This window comes from Polypterus senegalus, chromosome 5, assembly GCF_016835505.1.
Source record: "Polypterus senegalus isolate Bchr_013 chromosome 5, ASM1683550v1, whole genome shotgun sequence".
Lineage (NCBI taxonomy): Eukaryota > Metazoa > Chordata > Cladistia > Polypteriformes > Polypteridae > Polypterus > Polypterus senegalus.
Genome location: NC_053158.1, coordinates 187,217,944 through 187,242,954, shown reverse-complemented (window position 1 = coordinate 187,242,954; position 25,011 = coordinate 187,217,944). Strand labels below are relative to the sequence as shown.

At 40.2% G+C, this 25,011-nt stretch overlaps 1 protein-coding gene across 1 annotated transcript in view; it reads right to left on the bottom strand.

Annotated features, from left to right (window-relative positions):
- LOC120529925 (deleted in malignant brain tumors 1 protein-like) overlaps nt 1–7,447 on the bottom strand; it is a 104,339-nt gene extending 96,892 nt beyond the window's left edge. Inside the window, exons 1-3 of the mRNA XM_039754133.1 lie at nt 7,420–7,447; nt 2,986–3,297; nt 2,688–2,720 (exon numbers count right to left, since the gene is read on the bottom strand). Coding sequence (XP_039610067.1) covers nt 2,688–2,720; nt 2,986–3,297; nt 7,420–7,447 — 373 coding nt within the window. The remainder of the gene's footprint in view (nt 1–2,687; nt 2,721–2,985; nt 3,298–7,419) is intronic.
- Nucleotides 7,448–25,011: the final 17,564 nt, after the last annotated feature.

Genomic DNA, 25,011 nt, shown 5'->3' with positions numbered 1-25,011 from the left:
ACTTAGTATATATATATATATATATATATTTAAATGTGAACTGTGGGCATCCCTGATCTAGTTGCGGTAATTAGAGCGTAGGAAGCATAACTACTCCAGCGTGCGATCGTCCAGGTGAGAGAGTACTTCGTGCAGAGTACGCAAGCTGCTGAGAAAGCACGCATTGCCTCCACTGAAGTAGGCAGCACAGTCATCAGATACAGATACACTTGTTCTAAACAATGCCCGCGCTTGCAGTTGCTGTGAAACACCGCCATTTCAGCTGTTACTGATACATCCTTTCTTGTCATCATTCTGTGATGGCAAGTTTCTTGGCACAGATAATGCGGATGCAACAGACTGACACATTGCAATTTCAAATTGCTGTTCAAAGCTGTTCTCAGACAGACGTCAATGAAGTCTTCAGTTTTCAACTACAACTCTGTTATTTCTTGATTGATTTTTACACTTTTACACGCTATATAAGCGAACTTGGCCATTCCCGGTTTCCCGGGAATTACAGCAGTTTCATTCTGGGGAATGCGGGAATGAAAAATGTCCGGGAATCCCTAGTGGTGTCCTCTGTCACCTGTTCAGTTTGACCCTAAGGCTCCAGAAAGTGCCACTGCTGTGGAAAACATCCTGCATTGTAACTGTTCCAAAGAAAGCAGGTGCCTCTTTACCTTATGACTACAGACCAGTGGCCCTTACATCTCATATCATGAAGGCCTTTGATAGGTTGGCCATTGACTATACGAGTCCTCTTTTAGTAGACCACCATGACCCACTGCAGTTTGCTTGATAGACAAACATTAAAGTAGACTATGTAATTATCTATCTGCTCCACAAGGCTGAACAAAGCTGGCAGCACCGTAAGGGTTATATGGTTTGATTTCTTCAGACCCTTCATAACATTCCAGCCATCTTCTGTAAAGGAATAACCTCAGAGATATGCAGGAGGATGAGCTTATGGTATCCTGCGTAATGGACTATTTTTCAAGCAGACACCATGTGTGAGACTCTTCATAATAACTATTCACAGTGGCTCCAAAATCCGTACTGACCCCTACTCTCTCTTCTGTTTCTTTTTCCGTTTTCTTTGTGGTGGCCTGCGCCACCACCACCTACTCAAAGCATCATGATGCACCAACATTGATGGACTGAAAGCCAGAAGTCTCCGTGACCATCATCATCAGGTCCTTCCATGAAAACCATAAATACAAAGAGGACTGTTTGACTTATGTTAGGTAGATTGCCCAGAGGGGACTGGGTGGTCTCGTGGTCTGGAACCCCTACAGATTTTATTTTTTTCTCCAGCTTTTGGAGTTTTTTTTTTTTTTTCTGTCCACCCTGGCCATCGGACCTTACTTATTCTATGTTAATTAATGTTGACCTATGTTTATTTTTTATTGTGTCTTCTATTTTTCTATTCATTTTGTAAAGCACTTCGAGCTACATTTTTTTAAATAAAAATGTGCTATATAAATAAATGTTGATTGATTGATTGAAAGACTATGTTTCTAATACAGATGTGAGCAACTCTGGAGCACAGTAAGAAACAGTCTTGTCTCCTTTTCTCTTCACTCTGTACACCACTGACTGTAAGTATAACATCAGGTCATGGCACTGGCAGAAATTCTCAGCTGATTCTGCACTTAGGGAGAGTATTGATAAAGGGGATGAGACAGAAGAGAGGAGTCAGGGGGATAACTTTGTTTAACATCAGCAAAAATAAGGAACTGGTTATTGACTTTCAGCGCACCACAAAGCCTCAATGTCTGGTCACTATTAAGGGAGTGTATATACACGATAGAGGTGGTGCAGTCTCCCAGGTACTTGTATGCTGTGGTGTGCTGCACTAGTAACATCACTTCAAGAAATTTCTACTCAATCAGCAAACTAATTAAAAGGGTGAGCTCTGTTATGGGACACATTCTGGTGCAGCTGGAGGTAGTTGTGAAGGAAAGGATGAAGACAAAATGGAGTGCCAGTATGAACAATGCTGCACATCGTCTCTCTGTGACACACTAACACTGAGGACTTTCAGTCAATGAATTATTCAACAGAATTGGGTCAGGAAACTGGGGCTCCTTTATAACAACAGCAAAATGTCTACCTAATGCATAACAGAGGTTTTCTTTCTTTTATTTACTTTTTTAGTTATTCTGGTGTGTGTTCAGACCAATGTGTGTGTTATCTGTCTATCTATCTATCTATCTATCTATCTATCTATCTATCTATCTATCTATCTATCTATCTATCTTTCTGAAAATATTGGCTCTTAAATGGAACTTTACTGGGTTGTGTGGTTCCTTGTGGAACCATTTCTTGACAAAGAACCATTTCATGCTGAGAAAAGCTCTTTACATATGATTTTTTTTTTTTTAGCTTTTCAAAGATTCCTAAAATGTAGACAAAACAGAAATCTTGAATGTATCATAGGCTACAACGAGTCCTTTTAAAACATGATTTCACAAATCTTGTACCATCTATTCATGGTTATTAATGGAGCAGATTATGCAACTAAACAAAGGTTGTTTTTTTTTTGTTTTGTTTTGTTTTTTTCTGGCACTTTCTTGTGGATAGTTCTTTACGCAACCAAAAACGGTTCCCCTATGGTATCGCTCTGAAGAACCACTCTGACATCTTTATACATATGTACTGTATATAAAATATATTGATACATTATTATGACTGCTAATGTTTACCTGTGTCATCCATATTTTTTTCTTGAGTAGATTCTAAGAGAAAGAAAAAATAAACAAACATTTATTTCAATGTACAGTACAAGCATGCAGCACTTTACATAAGACAAGAATAACTTTCAACTGAACTTCAACTTTATTGTCATATGTGCTCAGTACATTGAAAATGTTATTGTGTGAGTCCTGAAGCAATCAACAAGAGCACACAACAACAGACAAGAAAAAACAACAATAAACAAAAACACCTCAGGTGCAAAACAAGTACGCAAACAAACTGAGTAAATATGTTAATGTTGCATACTTGCGCAAATAACACCTCCATCCCATTCATGCTGACAAGGCCGCTCCTCCTGGGTTGCTGCCTCACACTGACTCAGCTCAGTTTCATTCCCTCTGCACTTTACTCCAGTCAGCACTCGGTCTTCAGGAAGAGACTCAAGGTGTATAAGATGAGGAGCAGAAATGGCAGATCCACAGTCCAGCTGCTTACACACCACCTCTGCATCTGGCAGGTCCCAGGCGTAGCTGCACACGTGGCCCCACTGACCATTAAAGAGGACTTCAACTCTACCGGCACAAGAACTGCTTCCATTCACTCGGACCTGAAGAGTATCTTAAAGAGACAAAACCGGCAAATTTACATTTTAGTGCTCAATAAATTCTAAAAGAAACTAAATAAATCAGTAAAAAATAGATGAAGGCATTGTAATTTGAGTGTAAATATCCATTAATTCATATTGTGAACTTGCATTTTCAGTTACAGTGAGAGCAAGGTGGAGTCTATGCCAGCTACTTTGGATTTAATGCAGGAAGAAACTGTAGATGTGTTCATAATTACAAAGTTGGATTCAGTGGCCGAGTGCCAGAATAAGCCGTATGCATCTATTAAGGCATTCGATTAATTAGATGTTTTGTTTAAGGCAAAAGTGTATCACAGATGTTAGTGCTACTGGCTCACACGTACCATACTTTTAATTATATTACATCAGTTCAGAGTCACCAATTAACTTCATATTCATGCCTCTGGAATATTAATTTACTAGCGATCGAATCGGGCTACAAATTCTACGTTTGTGAAATCCATACTTTCTCTGCAAAGAATTATTTGATTTTTTTAAGTCCTTGAAACAATTTTGTTATCATGGCACTGATTTGTGCTTAAAATGGACCCTTTCGGCCGATGTAATGAAGAGCTTCCTGTTTAATCGGGGCTGCGACATGTGAACTCTGCTCTTCGGCGCACCTCACTTGATTTTTTCCGGCAAACAAATTTTCAAAACAAACCGTATTTTACGACTCTAATCAGAGTCGGAGTAATAATTATGTTGGCATGGTCATTTTAGATCTGAGATTGGCTAAAATTTAAACAATGACCGTTGTTAATACCCAGCCGTCATTACTGAGTTTGCCAATAAATGTCAGAAGAATGGATGCCAAAACCAAACTGCCCAAAGATAGATTTCAACGTACCAAGCAAATGGTGATACGCTGTAAATTACTTACGGCTCTGGAGATGTCGAAGGATTTAAGTCAGACGACGATGTTAGTCGTGGAAAGTACGCCCCACCAAACCAATGTTCCAAAAACCAACAGAACTTACCGTTATCTGCTTGAACCAACACCGACTTACTATACTCGGCCGTCCAGCGGCGTCACTGAAGCATTCGAACATTCTTAGCCAATCATGCCATACTGTGTCCGCGTTTGCCACGTTATGTTCTAACTACAGAGGCAGAGTCCCATTGCATGGTTCTAACTTGTATTGAGTCGCGGTATTGATGCGAAAACCATACATACAGGGTATTGAAGCAAATACCATACAAATGGGGTATTGATGCGAACACCATACATATGGATAGTATCAAATTATATATAAGGATTATTATATCTTTTTGTCCTTTACTGCATTGTAATTGACTTCCTGTCCCTTTTAAAATATTATTTTCCAAAACTTCAAAATGATAGCTTACTTTCCTTTTATTCATATACACCATCCTTAATTCTGTACACATTCAAAGATCATAGACAAACATGCAATTTATGTCCTGTGTATGAAAAGTAAATAAGCAAGTTACAAAATAATAATAATAAAAAAAAATCTACTTGTCTTTTCCAGTCCAGTGTATGCAAATACCGCTATTGTGAGGGACATGTGAAAGCAAGACAAGGATTAAGACCACCATGGGTGCCAGGGTGTCAAAGCTCAAAAAGCCTCATCATTACACCATTAGGTATATTCAAAAAATCACAAATAATTATGAAAATCACATATGTCAATAATAAATCAGATACAGGGATTAAGGTAGAAAAACTCCAAAACGTTATATTGGTTGTTAATTTTTGCTCATTAGTGTATTACAAAGAATGTAATAAATGATCTGAAGAGTGCAGCATCAGGAAATCAACTCCCTTCTGACAGCTCATTTAATAGTATTAATTAGATATGTTTAAAAGGATTATCCCACTTTGTGGAAAAAAAAGATATGTAACTGGCCATGTTGGGTTTGCAAATTTACACAAAGTAAACATTCACATTACCAGATTGAAGTGACTCAAATACAATATTTTGCCTTAATGTGACACAGACCTGGAGGGCTGTGTGGACACAGATATCTGATCTGTTCAAATGGGGCATTTTTATAGGTGGTCCTAGATTATTTACATATTTGATTTGTGGCCATGCAACATGAAGTTAGATCATCCATCCATTTTCCAACCCGCTGAATCCGAACACAGGGTCACAGGGGTCTGCTGGAGCCAGTTGGCACGGACCAATCCCGGGCAGGGTGTCAACCCACCACAGGACACACACAAACACAACCACACACCAAGGCCAATTTAGAATCGCCAATCCACCTTAGCTGCATGTCTTTGGACTGTGGGAGGAAACCGGAGTGCCCAGAGAAAACCCACACAGACACGGGGAGAACATGCAAACTGCACGCAGGGAGGACCCCGGAAGCGAACCCGGGTCTCCTAACTGCGAGGCAGCAGCGCTAACATTGCGCCACCATGCTGCCGAAGTCATATCAGAATTCATGTTTTTTTTTTGTTTCTTTTTTTTTAGCATGGCCTGAGCAGCGCTGTCATTAGCAAGCGCCAACAACGTGGCAGAGCAACAATGGAGGAGAGGTGCAGCTGTGACAATAATTACGGCCCACCATTGCTGGCTCCCTTCTCATACCCACATATCTCCTGGTGCAGCATTGCCATCAATAAATGACGTTTTTTGTTGTTGCTGGCGCAGATGACTCATGAACAAATGTACTAAAGTGTGCATGCAAGCTGTTTTGCAGGGCAGATTCATTACATTTAGATTACAGGCAGATTTCTGGGGACCCCCTGTACTGTTTTTTTTTTTTGTTTGTTCCAACCAGCTTCTGATTTTAAAGTTGGTTCCTAATGGTATTTCCAGTTCCTGTTTCTGACAATACAGAAATGACAAAACTAAGTAATTAATTATTAGAATGCACGAAGCATGTATGTTAGTTATATGGGGATAATTTAATGTTTTGTTTTAGCCTGGTTTTTAAGGTTTTTCATCATTGTTTTCATCCTGCTTTTCCAGGTGTTCTGATCATTTAATCCATTATTTACTATTGAACAGATTCTATAGTGGGTCTGTACTTGTAGCGTTTCAGCACTTGGTATCATTTGCCCAGGTGTCCACTCTGCCCATTGTTACTTGTTTTTATTAAGATATAATTAAGTGAGCAAACTATACAGAAAAAAAGACAACTTCATTGGAAAACAACAAAAGAGAGTTAATTATTTAAGCTATGACAAAAATAAAGTATTTCTAAATGTCTTAAAATGTAACATTGCACTGCTGTACCTTTTCCGAATGCAGAATAGATAGATAGATAGATAGATAGATAGATAGATAGATAGATAGATAGATAGATACTTTATTAATCCCCAACGGGAAATTCACATACTCCAGAAGCAGCATACTGATAAAAACAACAAAAACAATATTAATTAAAGAGTGATAAAAATGCAGTGCAAGTTAAAAAATGCAAGGTGGAGAGTGCGAGGCGGGTGTAACAGTCTATAATCTTGTATAATGTTAACGTTTACCCCCTCGGGTGGAATTGTATAGTGTAGTGTGGTGGAGGAACGATCTCCTCAGTCAGTCAGTGGAGCAGGACGGTGACAGCAGTCTGTCTCTGAAGCTGCTCCTCTGTCTGGAGATGATCCTGTTCAGGGGATGCAGTGGATTCTCCATGACTGACAGGAGCCTGCTCAGCGCCCGTCGCTCTGCCACAGATGTCAAACTGTCCAGCTCCTTGCCTACAATAGAGCCTGCCTTCATCACCAGTTTGCCCAGGCGTGAGGCGTCACCCTCTTCTTTATGCTGTCTCCCCAGCACACCACCCCATAGAAGAGGGTGATCGCCACAACCGTCTGATAGAACATCTGCAACATCTTATTTCTGACAAGACAAGAACAAAAAAGACCAGCTAATTAAATGAGATCAATTTGAGGTAAAATGACCTGTTGATTGAAAAGCTGGTTGAAATAACCTGCAGCATCATGGAATCTCCCGTACTGAGGTTGAGAACTGTTGAATACAGGACACTTGAACTTATCAACGTGAACAGCTAAGATTGGCAGATCCGATCTGAGCAAAACAATCAGAATGAACAGTGAGGTTTGAAATGTGTCTGGAGGCGAGTGTAAAGAAAATCTTTTGTTTGGATTTGGCACTGTTTAGTCTATCGCAGTGTCATACCTCCTGCAGTGGCCTCACTGCGCTCCATATTGTCACTTATGTCTATGCTGATGTTACAGAATGCCACAGAATCTGTTTGCACATTGATATGAAGTTTTTTCCTGATCTGATTATCAGAATGATCGGTCTCATTAGTCTAAACTTCAGTATTTAAAGACTTGTTCAAAGTGCTTGTTCAAATGATCTTATTTTTAATTTTTTTTAATGCCAGTTATAGTTTTCACAAAGCAATATCTTTTGCTTCTTCATTTCAAACAGCCACCCCTTTAGACTCTTTTCTCTAATCTCATAAAACTGACCTAACAGACACCTACTATGATTTTGTCCCATCAACCTTATAAACTGATCAATACTCATTTTTTCTTTTATTTAGGTCTGATTAGATCGGTTTATAATGAGACTTGAAGTGGGTTTGAGTGTGTGCTGAATAGCAGACTGTTGTGGGATTCTGTGCTATTGGTGAAAACATACACCTTTCCTGTTATTGGTTTAGTTTTTTGTTTTTCGGTAAGACCCCTACGCCCATTTGCGATCAGAGCTCCAGGGTGTGCACCCAAGTTACCCTGACAGCAGATCTGGCTGAATATGAAAGCCTTTCAGAACTTTAATGGTTTTGATTTATTTTGAGATAGTAATGGAAATAAATGGCTATCTGTATGAACAAATTTAAACGTACTTTCAGGATGAGATGCTTGTAAAGTAAAAAGGTGTCCTTGAAACATTTGGCAAATATTCTACTAATTCACAATGTGAGTACAAAGCAGCAGGCTAATATGTTCATTGTCATCAGTTTGATGCTTTGAATTGCCTTAAAAAGTATCGAAAGTGGCATTAATATTTATTTCTTCAGCCATCCATCCATTCTGCATTTGTTTCTGCTTCCTTTCAGTCGCTGCACAGATTAATTGCAGCCACATCGGCCTTGAACTTGATTAAGTACACCTGTTATTGGAAGAATTCATTATTTTCTTATCACCTGCATAATGTATGTAATATAGTTATTCTTGCATAATATACTTTATACTATTTCACCTGTGTTTTTTTCCAGAATATCAAATTTACAATTTATTTTTCATAACTACTATTGTTTAAATCAGTGAAGTTTATTCCTGGAGCTGCCTGTTGTTACAGTATTTTTTTACAAGTGTCACAATGAGTCATTTTTACCTTTAACTGATCCCATTGTTTATTTAGCTGTTATTTTTATTTTTGCATTCAGAAAAGTGAATTAGTGTTTAGTGTTAAATTTACATTTATAAGAAATTAAGAAATATTCCTATTTGTGTCTTATCTTTGATATCTTATCCTGTCATTTTTTCAATTTAAATTTTCCTAAGGACTCTGCCCTCTAAGTTGTATCCGAACTGTCAATGACTAGCAGTGGAGTTCAGTGACACTGCAGCTACTTTAATGCACTTGACCAGCAAGGTAAAAAACAAAATACTAAAAATAAAAAACAAATTCTTATACCCTAAATTCCTGTTTCATTTAGTAAAAGCTTACCATAACATAGTTGCTCATAGAGTCCCAAATGACGCACATGACCTGCATTGTGAGGGAGCGTCAGTTACGGCACTGCGGCCATGTGGCGTGTTTCCCTGAGGGTGATCCAGCTCGTAAGATCCTCATTGTTGGGGACATGAGTGGCTGGACCAGGCCAAGGGGTCGCCCATGTAGCAGATGGTAATTTCTGGAGGTTGGGACTGGACCGCATGCCTGTGTGGGGTGTTGTCAACCGGTATCCCGAGTTATTTTGCCGTGTAGTCGGTGTGGCAACGCATAGTACCAGTGCATGCTCCCCAACTTGAGTTGACTTTACTTACCATAACTAAAGGTGCCGGTCATAAAATTAGAATATCATGACAAAGTTGATTTATTTCAGTAATTCCATTCAAAAAGTGAAACTTGTATATTTACATTACTTGTATATACATTACACACAGACTGATGTATTTCAAATGTTTATTTCTTTTAATTTTGATGATTATAACTGACAACTAATGAAAGACCCAAATTCAGTATCTCAGAAAATTAGAATATTGTGAAAAGGTTCAATATTGAAGACACCTGGTGCCACACTCTAATCAGCTAATTAACTCAAAACACCTGCAAAAGCCTTTAAATGGTCTCTCGGTCTCGTTCTGTAGGCTACACAATCATGGGGAAGACTGCTGACTTGACAGTTGTCCAAAAGACGACCATTGACACCTTGCACAAGGAGGGCAAGACACAAAAGGTCATTGCTAAAGAGGCTGGCTGTTCACAGAGCTCTGTGTCCAAGCACATTAATAGAGAGGTGAAGGGAAGGACAAGATGTGGTAGAAAAAAGTGTACAAGCAATAAGGATAACCGCACCCTGGAGAGGATTGTGAAATAAAACCCATTGAAAACTGTGGGGGAGATTCACAAAGAGTGGACTGCAGGTGGAGTCAGTGCTTCAAGAACCTCCACACACAGACGTATGCAAGACATGGGTTTCAGCTGTCGCATTCCTTGTGTCAAGCCACTCTTGAACACGAGACAGCGTCAGAAGCGTCTCGACTGGACTGCTGCTGAGTGGTCCAAAGTTATGTTCTCTGATGAAAGTAAATTTTGCATTTCCTTTGGAAATCAAGGTCCCAGAGTCTGGAGGAAGAGAGGAGAGGCACAGAATCCACGTTGCTTGAGGTCCAGCGTAAAGTTTCCACAGTCAGTGATGGTTTGGGGTGCCATGTCATCTGCTGGTGTTGGTCCATTGTGTTTTCTGAGGTCCAAGGTCAACGCAGCCGTCTACCAGGAAGTTTTAGAGCACTTCATGCTTCCTGCTGCTGACGAACTTTATGGAGATGCAGATTTCATTTTCCAACAGGACCTGGCACCTGCACAAAGTGCCAAAGCTACCAGTACCTGGTTTAAGGACCATGGTATCCCTATTCTTGATTGGCTGGTAAACTCGCCTGACCTTAACCCCATAGAAAATCTATGGGGTATTTTGAAGAGGAAGATGCAATACGCCAGACCCAACAATTCAGAAGAGCTGAAGGCCACTATCAGAGCAACATGGGCTCTCATAACACCTGAGCAGTGCCACAGACTGATCGACTCCATGCCACGCCACATTGCTGCAGTAATCCAGGCCAAAGGAGCCCCAACTAAATATCGAGTGCTGTACATGCTCATACTTTTCATGTTCATACAGTACCTTTCAGTTGGCCAACATTTTCTAAAAATCCTTTTTTTGCATTGGTCTTAATTTATATTCTAATTTTCCGAGATACTGAATTTGGGACTTTCATTAATCATCAAAATTAAAAGAAATAAACATTTGAAATACATCAGTCTGTGTGTAATGAATGAACCTAATATACAAGTTTCACTTTTTGAATGGAATTACTGAAATAAATCAACTTTGTCATGATATTCTAATTTTATGACCGGCACCTGTAGTTTATAAATTCTTGAGAGATATAAAAAACACAAACTCTGAAGTACCAGCTTGCTTATTTAAATTAGGAGTCCAATTAAAAAAAGAAATTGGTTGGGACAAAAACTTTCAGCTACTGGGACCTCCAGCACTAAACCTGAGGGAGGCTAGTTTATAGTGTAATTGAATAAAATTGGATAAAATCCAAGCATATCCAGAAAAACCTTATGGCCCGGAAAATTTACTAAAATCTAAAATAAAATGGTGTGATTCCATCACAGAGGCATCATATAAATAGCGTTGAACTTTGTATAGTGTGACAAGGCTTTTACTAAATATGAACTTATTGAAAAATGTGTCTTAGGGTGTAGTGAATCTCTTACCACTGATTTTCAAAGTAAAGACAATATCATTGGTCACATGGCTGGCTCTAGGCATAGGCCAAGTAGGCACCAGTCTAGGAACACCATGTCTAATGGTGCTTCAAATCTCCATGGGTGACCCCTTCCCTGCTTGTCAAATTCATATCTGGCAAGGGTTGCTATATGTTCATGTTTTCCACATATTTAAGTTAGTTATAAAACCATTTCATGGATAAAAATATCAATTTGGCAATGTACATTTTTCTGAACTATTTTGCAAATGAGTCATCGAACCCAAACCGAGACATCACACTCTAAAACCCCTCTTCCACCGGTCTACCAATGTCATTGAAACACCAAGGGGTTCTCCCTTACACTGCTATTATATTCATAAAACATTGCTCTCAAAAATACCAGAAAATAAAAACTGGTGTCTGCTTATTACTCACGTTGCTCCATCAATGGTCAGGAAGGTGAAGGGTTTTTACAGCGTTACTGAAAAAAAACACTGGGGTACACAACTTTTCTGCATATCCTGGCATTCTCCATCAACAACAATCATGTTGCAGACTGAAAAAAGTAAATCTGAACGTGGTCATGGAAAAGATAGTTAGGATTGTAAATTACATATGAGGACAGTCATTAAAGCACCAACAGTTTTGGTATTTAGCAGAAGAATTACAATCTTATACTACTACTACTGCTTCAATGGTTAGCCTGGGGAATATTTTACTAAGGTTCTGATTTGCTTCCAGTAATTCAACAGTTTATTCCAGCGTTTCTCAACCTTTAAGTATTTGCGACCCGAGTTTTCATAACAGTTTTAATCACGCCCCTCTAATGTTTGAATTGAAAGGAGCCTACTAATACCAATTTGTTCTTTTTTAATTAATGATATATCATAGATGCATATTTTATTATACCTACTTAACTTTTATCAACATTTATCTAACGCTATATTTATTTTTCTAGTATCAGAATTTACTTTAAGTTAATTTGTTTTGGTTTCAATAGATGCATTTTTCATATTATCGATTCTTATTTTCTTTTTTCACATCTTCACGCCAGCCCCCCAATTCGCCCCACAGTTTGAGAACCACTGGTTTATTCTACAGAGAGAGCACCGTGATCTAGCATATGTCCGTGATGAAACTGATACTGCTTTTCAAAATCAAGTTAGAAGGAAACATGAATGTTCTCCCTGGTCATATTAGTAGTATTTTGGCCTTTCAGGAAAAGCCACTTCTCTATCCACAACATTTTTAATCTTTTAATGGCTGCGTTGGTCAGCTGTAAAGCACTGCTTTCCTCCCAATGGAGTTCACCAAATATCTTGCTGAACTTTCAAGTGAGGGAATTGTGAATTTAATGGTAGTTTTAATGACCTAAAACCACTAATCTCAATGAATAATGATTAATGACAAGTAACTTGTATTTCATCGCTCACACACAGGTTTGATGTTTCCAAAGCTAGATTTGAAAATGAAATAATTGATTTGTAGAAAAACTGCATTTGCAACAAAAGAAGAATCAATCATAATATCTGGATGTTTTATGTGTCGGGACGAGAATATGATGCTGTTCTAACTTGCACAAAAAAATGTAGCCAATTGGTTTTCAGTTTTTACTGGTCACTGTCAAGGTGTCCACATCTGCCAGTGTCTGCATGGGTTTTTTCTCAAGATAATGTGGTCGAGACAAAGAGCAGTTCAATAGACCGTCTATGACGAATAAAAAATTTGGACGGTGTTTTCCCTGGCCATTCTGGAGCCAGGCCTGGAGGTGGGGCTCGATGGCGAGCGCCTGGTGGCCAGGCCTGCACCCATGGGTCCCCCTTCTCATGGGCTCACCAGCTATGGGAGGGGCCAAGGAGGTCAGGTGCAGTGTGAGTTGGGTGGTGCCCGATGGCGGTCCGATCCTCGGCTACAGAAGCTGGCTCTTGGGACGTGGAATGTCACCACTCTGGAAGGGAAGGAGCCTGAGCTAGTGCGTGAGGTCGAGAGGTCGAGAGATATAGTCGGGCTCACCTCAACACACAGCTTGGACTCTGGAACCAATCTCCTTGAGAGGGGCTGGACTCTCTACCACTCTGGAGTTGCCACCGGTGAGAGGTGCCAAACGGGTGTGGGCATACTTATTGCCCCCCAACTTGGAGCCTGTACATTGGGATTTACCCCGGTGGATGAGAGGGTAGCCTCCCTTCGGGTGGGGGGACAGGTCCTGACTGTTGTTTGTGCGTATGCGCCGAACAGCAGTTTGGAGTACCCACCCTTTTTGGAGTCCCTGGAGGGGGTGCTAGAGGGCATTACTTCTGGGGACTCCATCGTACTACTGGAAGACTTCATTGCTCACGTGGGCAATGACAGTGAGACCTGGAAGGAATGAATGATTGGGAGGAATTAGCCCCCCCGATCTGAACCCGAGCTGTGTTTTGTAATTGGACTTCTGTGCTCGCCACGGATTGTCCATAACGAACACCATGTTCAAGCATAAGGGTGTTCATATGTGCACTTGGCACCAGGACACCCTAGGCCTCAGGTCGATGATCGACTTTGTGGTCGTGTCGCCGGACTTCCGGCCACATGTCTTGGACACGCAGGTGAAGAGAGGGGCGGAGCTGTCAAATGATCACCACCTGGTGGTGAGTTGGCTTCGATGGTGGGGGAGGATGCCGGTCAGGACTGATAGGCCCAAACGTGTTGTGAGGGTCTGCTGGGAACGGCTGCCAGAGTCTCCTGTCAGAAGTAGCTTCAACCCCCACCTCTGGCAGAACTTCGACCACGTCCCGAGGGAGGTGGGGGACGTTGAGTCCGAATGGGCCATGTTCCGTGCCTCTATTGTTGAGGCGGCTGACCGGAGCTGTGGCCATAAAGTGGTCAGTACCTGTCGTCGCGGCAATCCCCGAACCCATTGGTGGACACCGGCGGTGAGGGATGCCGTCAAGCTGAAGAAGGAGTCCTACCGCACCATTTTGTCCTGTGGGACTCTGGAGGCAGCAAATAGGAACCGACAGGCCAAGCGGAATGCGGCTTCAGTTGTTGCTGAGGAAAAAACTCGGGCATGGGAGGAGTTTGGAGAGGCCATGGAGAACGACTTTCAGATGGCTTCGAGGAGATTCTGGTCCACCGTCCGGTGTCTCAGGAGGGGGAAGCAGTGCAGTGTCAACACTGTATATGGTGGGGATGGTGCGCTGCTGACCTCGACTCGGACGCTAGGGTCGGTGGGGGAAGTACTTCGAAGACCTCCTCAATCCCACTAACATGCCTTCCAATGAGAAAGCAGAGCCTGGGGACTCTGAGTTGGGCTCCCCCATCTCTGGGGCTGAGGTCACTGAGGTGGTTAAAAAACTCCTTGGTGGCAGGGCCCCGGGGGTGGATGAGATACGCCCACAGTTCCTTAAGGCTCTGGATGTTGTAGGACTGTCTTGGTTGACACGTCTCTGGACTGGCAGACCCAGGTGGTGGTTCCCCTCTTTAAAAAGGGGGACCGGAGGGTGTGTTCCAACTACAGCTGGATCACACTCCTCAGCCTCCCTGGAAAAGTCTATTTGGGGGATCTGGAGAGGAGGGTCTGTCGGATAGTCGAACCTCGGATTCAGGAGGAACAGTGTGGTTTTCATCCTGGTTGCGGAACAGTGGACCAGCTCTACACCCTTAGCAGAATCCTGGAGGGTGCATGGGAGTTTGCCCAACCAGTCTATATGTGTTTTGTGGACTTGGAAAAGGCATTCAACTGTGTCCCTCGGGGAATCCTGTGGTGGGTGCTCCGGGAGTATGGGGTAACAGACCCCCTGATAAGAGCTGTTCGATCACTGTACAACCGTTGTCAGAGCTTGGTCCACATTGCCGGCAGTAAGTCGAGCCAGGGCTGCCCTTTGTCACCGATTTTGTTCATAACTTTTATGGACAGAATTTCTAGGCGCAGCCAGGGTGTTGAGGGGTCCAGTTTGGTGGTCTCAGGATTGGGTCACTGGTTTTTGCAGATGATGTTGTCCTGTTTGCTTCATCAGGCCATGACCTTCAGCTCTCTCTGAATTGGTTCGCAGCTGAGTGTGAAGCGGCTGGGATGCCAATCAGCACCTCCAAATCCGAGACCATGGTCCTCAGCCGGAAAAGGGTGGAGTGCCCTCTCAGGGTTGGGGGAGAGATCCTGCCCCAAGTGGAGGAGTTCAAGTATCTTGGGGTCTTGTTCATGAGTGAGGGAAGATTGGAGCATGAGATCGACAGGAGGATCGGTGTGGCGTCCGCAGTGATGCGGGCTCTGCATCGGTCTGTTGTGGTGAAAAAGGAGCTGAGCCGTAAGGCAAAGCTCTCAGTTTACCAGTCAATCTACGTTCCTACCCTCACCTATGGTCATGAGCTATGGGTAGTGACCGAAAGAACGAGATCCCAAATATAAGCGGCTGAAATGAGTTTTCTCCGCAGGGTGTCTGGGCTTTCCCTTAAAGATAGGGTGAGAAACTCAGTCATCCGGGAGGGGCTCAGAGTAGAGCCGCTGCTCCTCCGCATGGAGAGGAGTCAGATGAGGTGGCTCGGCCATCTGATCAGGATGCCTCCTGGACGCCTCCCTGGTGAGGTGTTCCAGGTACGTCCAGCCGGGAGGAGGCCCCGGGGAAGACAGGACATGCAGGAGGGACTATGTCTCCCGGCTGGCCTGGGAACACCTCGGGATTCTCCCGAAAGAGCTAGAAGAAGTGTCCGGGGAGAGGGAAGTCTGGGCCTCTCTGCTCAAGCTGCTGCCCCCACAACCTCGGATAAGCGGAAGAGGATGGATGGATGGATGGATGGATGGATGGATGGAATTTCTACCACAAGCCATTTCTGTAAGATATCAAATTCAGTGAAAGGCACAGTTTTGAATAGAATTGTTGATTTTTTTATTACAGTTGTCTCATGGGATAAGTATGTTCATGTTTCATTTTTCATGTTTGGATATCATTAAAAGAATATTTTAAGCTGAAAAAAGGCAGTCTTTCCAAATTTATAATGCTAGTTAAAGTGAAAAGCATTTCATAATCAGAAAGCATTTGACAAGGTGCCGCATGAGAGGTTGGGCATCAAACTAAAAGAAGTGGCAGTTAAGGGTGATGCTTGTAGATGGTTGCAGAATTGGCATAGACACAGGAAGCAGAGGGTGATGGTGCGAGGAACCTTTTCAGAATTGGCCAATGTTAAGAGTAGTGTCCACAGGGGTCAGTGCTAGGACCACTGCTATTTTATATATAAATGATTTAGATAGGAATATAAGTAACAAGCTGGTTAAGTTTGCAAACGATACCAATATAAGTGGATTAGCAGATAATTTGGAATCTTTTATATCATTACAGAAGGACTTGGATAGCTTGGGCAGATTTGTGGCAGATGAAATTTAATGTCAGTAAATTAAATTATTAGTATTATACATAGGAAGTAAAAATGTTTGGTTTGAATACACAATGGGTGGTCTGAAAATCAAGAGTACACCTTATGAGAAGGATTTAGGAGTCATAGTGGACTCCAAGCTATTGACTTCCCGACAGTGTTCAGAAGCCATTAAGAAGGCTAACAGAATGTTAGGATATATTGCGCCTTGATGTGTGGAGTACAAGTACAACCTTTAGAACTCACTGGTGAGGCTTCATCTGGAGTCCTGTGTACAGTTTTAATCTCCAGGCTACAAAAAGGACATAGAAAAAGTCCAGAGAAGAGCAACTAGGCTGATTCCAGGGTTACAGGGGATGAGTTATGAGGAACGATTAAAAGAGCTGAGCCTTTACAGTTTAAGCAGAAGAAGATTAAGAGGTGACATGACTGAAGTGTTTAAAATTATGAAGGGAACTAGTCCAGTGGGTCGAGACTTGTATTTTAAAATGAGTTCATCAAGAACACGGGGACACAGTTGGAAACTTGTTAAGGGTAAATTTCACACAAAATTATAGGAAGGTTTCTTTACATAAAGAACGATAGACACTTGGAATAAGCGACCAAGTAGTGTGGTAGACAGCAAGACCTTAGGGACTTTCAAAATTCGACTTGATGTTTTTTGGAAGAAATAAGTGGATAGGACTGGCAAGCTTTGTTGGGCTGAATGGCCTGTTCTTGTCCAGAGTGGTCTAATGTTCTAAAAAAACAACCCAAGTACAAGCTACACATTTTTTTGTTGGAATCTTTTTTTTGTCTCTTCTCATTTCTTCAAAATAGCCTGCCTGGAATTTATGTTTAGAAAGTTAGAAAAATGCCATTTTTGTTGTATTAAATTGTTTTTACAGTTATATGAAAAGTCAGGTTGATCCATCCATTGTCTTGATCAGGTAACTGGTTAAACTTTTTCTTTGAAGTTAAAAAAGACTTATAATATGTTTTCTAGTGTAGCAGAGATGTAGTAATATGTTGAATTTTAAAAAAACCTTAATTTCTAACTGTTAAAAAACAGCAGAAATGTCTACTGTCTTTTAGTTATAAATTGTCGTTACTGAAAATACCTGTAAATATGTGAAATCTGTTTTAATACAAAGTCAAGAGAAATTAATGATGATGATGACAACTTACAATTTTGGAAGGTGTTTATGTATTTACTGCTGTTACAATATTTCTGTGTTTTTTATCCAACTAAATTGTAACAGTGTTTGTGCATGAACTGTTTGCTTGTGATATAAATGAATATAATTGACATGTTAATCTTGAAAATAAAAAAAAAATCATTAAATAAAAGTTATTAAAATGAAAAAAGATACAGTTTTGTACATAAAGGACTTGTCACTTACTGCAAGTAATATATGATGAAATACGCATTTCTTAATAGTTTTACATTTTTGACTTTTAACAATACAGGATCAAATGTTTAGGAGTTTTCAAAATCAAATGTGTATTGTGCTGCAATTCTATTTTATCTCAAAACAAATACGTACTTGAACGATTAAACTCTTTAAGCCTAGTTTTAGACATACACTTGGTATAGAATAAGAAAATAATTGACATTTCGCTACTTACGCACATCACGAAGGAGGCACACGAAGATGCTCCAGAAAACCCTCATTTGGCACCCAAATTATTGCTTAAAAACCTTGACTCAGAATTATCAGTGAGCGACTGATGGAGCTGGGAATGAGTCAGGGTTAAAATATAAATCTGCATGTGTTGTCTTTCTTTGTTACCATATTTGGAACTGTGGTTTGAATTTTTTTCAGCCAATAATACCAAGGCTCGCCTAAAATCACCATATATGAACAAGATGTAAGATGCAGCTGTAGATACATGAGCAGAACCCAAATATATTATAAATTCTGACTATATATAATGCAATGTAGGAGTGCAGTGATATTAATGGATATTGGCCACTGAGCATAATTACTCACTATCAGATGCTAGAAAACGCTTTTCAAATTTAAGAAGCTATTAGCAAACTACTATTTCAGTTTTGCATATAAATGTCTGTTATTTTTTGTGTTAGTATAAAGGCCTTCTGCTTTCCAACACATTGTGCAATTAAATAACATATTTGTTAGAATCATCTTCCAAACCAATGTGTCATTGATGCTGGTTTTCTAATTTTATTAGTGGTCCCTTGGAATTCCAATTGCAGTGGACAATGCTTGAAAATACTTTGCATTAAGTACAATCAAGAGAAATTTAACTGAAAACATTATTATAGAGAAAAAGGTTTGTTCTAAAACCTCACTTTGTACTCTCAGCTGAATGGGAAGCACCTGTGCTGAAAATCAGCAGGATGAGATAACACAGTAGATACCGAAGTCCTGCTTTTCATGGCTTGACACAGTGCCAGTGTGAACTTGATGCACATGTTTAACTGAAAAATCTTCAGACTGGTGCAGTTAGAGTCCATATCACTATTTGAGGTGGACTACGAGGTTGTTTTACAGCAAAATAATGCAATATCTCTTTTATTAAAAAATATTTGTCAATGGAATATATGTTTGTGGCAAATTTCAAATATTTATCTGTGAATTTTCTGAATTTCTAATTTCTGTGCAGGATTGCAGGGGAGCTGGATGCAATCTCAACAGCTTTGTGCCGAAGAAGAAAGGATTTTTGGAATAGGCCGAAAGTTTATCACAGAACAAATTTAACTCAGAAATTCACTCTCGCTCATAACCCAACTTTCATATCTTTAGAATGCTGCAGGAAAATAGAGTAGATGAATAAGAAACACAACAGTGATGTACAGATTGCACATGGACAATGTCCATGTTGATAGCTGAAGCCAACATTCTGGAGCTTTGAAGGCAGCAGTGCTAGAAGCTGCACTCCAGTGTTGTCTCTCACTTAGGCTGTGTGTTGGAATTTTTATTAACAGTTGTAATTTAGCAAAAAATAAACAAGTACCTTTTGAAATAAAAAAATAACTTTGACATCATGAAAAACATGACTTGCCAGATAATAATGAAAAACAGTATAAAATGCAAAAGGGTTCAACAGTGTGCATTATGTAGGGCTAAAGTATGACTTTTGAATGTTAAAGGATATCAATGTGACAATCATAATACCCCACTTTTTCTTCTTCGTTAGAGGAAATAATGATTTTGAACTTTCTGATCTGATATTTGATGCTGCAATATAATGTGCCAGAATGTGAGCTAACAAGAGTTTAATTTGCATGAGCGTTCATGTCTTGTGACATTATGTGATCATTATAAAGGGTCTTCTTTACCATCAAAAGTTGCAGACAGACAGTAGATTCATTATTTCTAAAAGAAAAAATACCAGTTTTGCTTTATAATAATAAATCATTTATTCCAGTTCAGTATCACAGGATGCCATGGATTATTCCAAAGGCACTGACAATCAGCAGATATATTTATTTCCACATACCAATGATCGCACAATATACATTACAATCTGCGCAAAAGTACCTGTGTCATTTTAACTGGTGATTTCCACTCTTTTCCTTCATAAATTACTTCGTTGTACTATTTCAAGAGCCGTTTGGCTGTATACCCATCAATCCACTGCTCTTATATAAATAGAGGAGCATATTTTGTTTATCATTTATGGAAGAATTATGGTAGCGGGCTTTTCCATCTGCTTTGGACTATTCAGAAATGTCTTCAGATTTTATTAAATATCACTATGGTCTGGAAATGTGTAAAAAAAATTGTGTGTACTTGGGCAATGCTTGAAATGTTGCTGTGTTAACTTTTTAAATAGTGACCTAAAAAGAAAATTTATCTGATTGGCTGTTTGTGTTAAAAGATGCTGAAAAAGGAATACAAATACACTGTAATATATGAAAAAAGAGGTCTACAAGCATGTGAAGGAAAACCCTCCTGTAAGTAATTAGTGAGGGATCTCTGTTTCTGGGCCCAACCAGGGACAGCAAATAAATGTAGGAAACGGTGTATGAATGGGAGAAAAAATAATTAATTAATTACCAGTTTTGTCTGTGGAAATTCCTGTAATTCACCGTAATAAAAAGTTAAGAGTCTGTGTGTATGTCCAGTTACTATGTCCCTGTTATCCCAAAAGATGGCACATTACAAACATTTTAGTTATAAAATGCATTGCAGTTGTCAATCCAACAGATGGTGCTTCACAAACATTAATACTGATTTTACGAATCCCATAGCCAATGGCATATAACAGAGACATATGCATTGCATGACGCACTCAATATTAACGCTGAGGTTTAAGTTGATTACTTAGATTTCAACACATCTTAGATTGGTAGTTACTTAAATAATCTGGTAAGACTCCCAAATTATTTTCCTTATCATTCTGTGTAGGAGAGGTTTCAGGCCATTAGACTTACAGTATATCAAGTACGAAGGACAGAAGGGTCCCATGCCCGGCAGGGATGCCCCTGCTGCTTATGTTCCGGGGGAGCCACCATGGGCAGTCCAATATCTCCCCCGGGACGCTTGGTGGCAGCCTCCCTGGCTGACGGTGATTCCCCAACCACTCGCAGGGCTCCATTGGAGATGGAGTCCTCCACAGCTTGGTTGGGGCCTGGGGTGGCCGCTAGAGGGGCTGTCTGAGTCTTTAGCCCCACCCAGAAGTGCAATTAGGACAAGGTGGTTAATCACCTGGAACGCTTCCGGGTGGGCTATAAAAGGGCCCAGCCACCACCACTCAGAGAGCCAGAGTTGTGAGGAAGGAGACGAAGCTTGAGAAGGAGTGGTGGTAAAGGAAGAAAGGTGGTGTTGCTGTGTGTTGGACTGGTGTTTTGTGGGACTGTGTATTGCCTGTGGGTCACGGGGAAGACGTGTGCCTACGGGTGAAGAAAAATAAAAGTCTTTGTACTTTTTATACGTGCCTCCGTGTCCATCTGTGTCGGGTCCGGCACCTATATAGTGCCTTTGTTACATAAGGTAATTGAAGCCCACTTGTTTTAAGTAACAGAACAATATAATTTGTTGATAAGGATTATAAAAATATGATAACTGCATATGTATCGAAATAGAAGGCAGGATGCAAGACAAACAAGACAGACAAACTTAACACATGAGAGGCTGGCTATGCACTGGCTATTTACAGATCTAATTAATCAGGGCACAGATAAACAGTTTTACGATACCAAATCTTTAAAGATGACATTCAGTGCTGTGTGGAGTTGCTGGTTCTTGCTGTGGGCTGAAGTGGAGGGCTCATCTTGCATTGGAGCAGACACTTTCTCTTTGCTTTGCAGTTCTTTTTTTTTGGTGGGATGTGATGTGATGTGGTCTTCCTCGGCTCGCTGTTGGACTCTTTGTTGTCCCCACTACAACTCACAGGGAAAATTGTTACTTTTCCTGGCAGAAGAACGTTGGTACTTAAGTTCCCTTCTTGACGTAATGCTGCTTTTCAGTCTTCTCAAACTAGGGCTCAGTCACTGGCACAGAGCTTGTCTTGGCCAAGTGGATTCTAGAACTAGCTCAGTATGTGCAGACCCAAAGCTTTATGGAGAGGATCTTACAGGCCAAAGAAGGTTTGTGAGCTTTTTTGCTCCACAGTCAGTGGGTGGCCTCTCACCCCAAAGAGAGCAGATTGTTAGCTTTCATCTCACAAAGAAACAAGCTTATCAGTTTTCAGGTTTCCAAAAGAGAATGGAAGAGGTGGACAGAGCTAGATTTGAAGAAAGGTGATTGGGGCAAAGAACCTTCAAGTTTAGACTCTGTGCCTGCTTATGTTGTACGTCACATCCAGCCAGAGTTAAGTTAGTGGTTCCAAGCCAAAAATTAATGTCCATTCTGGTGCCTTTTTGTCTGAAGGAATCGCTGGTCTTATTAACAATTTAATTATCAACTGACCAAAATGTTTTTACAAGCTGCAGTTCAGCCATTCTCTCAGGAATGCAGGTTTTGCATTTGGATTTCTTCATCCATTAAATACGAATGAAACAGGCCTTGTGTGCCACTAAAAGCCTAGCAGAATGGGCAATGCCCACAATGCCCTGCATTGACACCTTAAAATAAAGAAGATGACATCATTAAAGTTGGATATTTTATTTTCCTTGCTCTTTCTTCACTGTACTCAGCCAATTCAATTCAAAGCTAATGAATTATGTGCTAAGCCTTAGTTGTATTCCAGCTTCAACAAGGAAGTGAGAACATGAGTTTTCACAAATTAATCAAATTGTTACGTCAATGACAGCCTCCTTACTGACAACCACTGTCTCCATCTTCTCTTCGTGCAGTTGGTTGGCCCTACACTAACAGGCTTCGATCGTGCGACATATGTTAACTCATGGCTGTTACGAGGATGACAATCAGCCATTGATACTGAAATCAAAGAATAAATTGGGAAGACTGCATTTGATGAAAACAATCAAAAAGTTTGGTATTTTCTTTAAAACTCAATCAAATGAAGCATTGATTGCTTTGCAGGATTACAAAATAACTTTTATGTAAAATGTAGAGCTCCTTATTAACTTGTAGTTGATATTCTTCATTTTCAGAAATTCTGTGTTTGTAATTTTAACCTGTGAAGTAGCGCAATGGTAGCGGTGGTGTCTCGCAGCAAGGGTTTGTGTCACAAGTCATTAATGGGTGGAGTTTGCAAAGAGTTCTGAGTCGTGGGAAAAGCTCTTTATAAATGTAAAGAATTATTATTATTATTGTTATTATTATTGTTATATTTGATTATATTTTTCAATTTCAAATTTTTAACATTATGTTTTTTTACCAAATAACAAAATATGTAGCGTAGGACTGTCACCCTCCATATTCCTTCACAGTACCTCAAACTTGATCCAAACACAACGTATGAGTACCGCCACCCTTTTGTTTACAAAAAAAACACGGATTCAATTCAACTACAGGACCCCAATCTCATCATCATCAAAGTTGTCTAGAATTGCCTGGAGAGACAGAATCAAGTGAAATAGTCGAAACCTAAAGAGGAACTGGGGCAAGTTCTTCAAGATGCTTGAAATACACCACAGATGCACATTATAATTATTTGTCAGTTAATTTATATTGTTCAAGTCAAACCAAGTGTCTTTATTGTCATTCCATCCATACAACATATTGCAGCATACAGTGGCACAAAGTAATGTTTAAAGTGCAGGACAGGTAAAGATATGACAATTGCAAGAGAAGTAAAGAACTATGCTATACTATAAATATGTAAATAAATAAATACATATTACATACGTGAATAGATAGACATACTGTAATTTGAAATAGATAGTAATAAATACATTTCAAACAACAATTAATAATAAACAACAACAATAGTAACAAGTGTAACAGATGTACTGCATAGAAATATGTTGCTAGGAGCAGATGTGAGGGCAGAAGAGCAGTACCTTCTGCCAGGTAGAAGTCGGACAGAGAGTCCGTGGGAGGGGTGGGAGACGTCCTTCACAACGTTATAGTCTTTGTGGATGCAATGCTATATAAAGATGTCTTTCATGCAGGGCAGAGAGGTCTGAATGATATTTTTTGCTGAGTACACTATATGTTGTAGGACATTATGGTCAGAGTCACTTCAGTTCCCAAAGCAGACAGCGATGCAGCTGGTCAGAATGTTCTTGATGGTACCCTTGTAAAATGTGCTGGGAAATTAGGGAAGTAGTCTTGCCTGGAAGTAGAGACGCTTTTTGTGCTGCTTATGGCCGAATAATTGAGTCGGAAAAAATAAGATACACTGTTATAGAGGTGAATAATCAAATCTGAGGGAACAGAATCCAAAGATAGCAAGGATTTACCGTATATGTTAAAGCCCAGATAAACTAACCAGTCTGTATATGCTTGTAAGAAGATGTGAAACAGGAACTTGGACTTTGCATTCAATGTGACTATTAGTAACTACTGTATTAGTTAATTGTAATTTAACTGAAAAGTAACCAGACCATGGGAATTTATCAGTTATCCAATTTAGGCTGATGTAATTATTGCTAATTTTTGTATAGTCAGTTACCAAGTCATTGTATTACAGAAACGGTTTTGAGGGTAATTAATTACACATAGCTTTTGATATAGCTAATCTGGCCGAGGCAGGCTCTCCTGGCCTCTGTTTGAGTATTTTTTGCAAATCTTTTGAGGGTAGCCAGTTGCTGCTAAGCATATTTGTTCACAATCCTTTCAAAGATATTGATCTGTGAGTAGGCTGTGTTTTGCCTACGGGAGCCCCAACACTTCAGAATTGTCTACGTTCTTTCTTACATGAGAGAAGAAAATACATTCATGTTTGAAAACTGGAGTTTCTTACACAACATTTCAATCATGGAATCTTTTAAGATTTATGTGCTGTAGTTTATATAAAATTAATCTAAATGTAGTATACATATTTAACCAGTGTTGCGTGACATTGCTGGCAGCTTAAAGCTCTACACTCCTGTGATCAAACTCTCCTCTCTGACTCTTGGAATTTTCCATGTTCTTCCTAGTAGTCATGTTCATTTTTCTGCAAG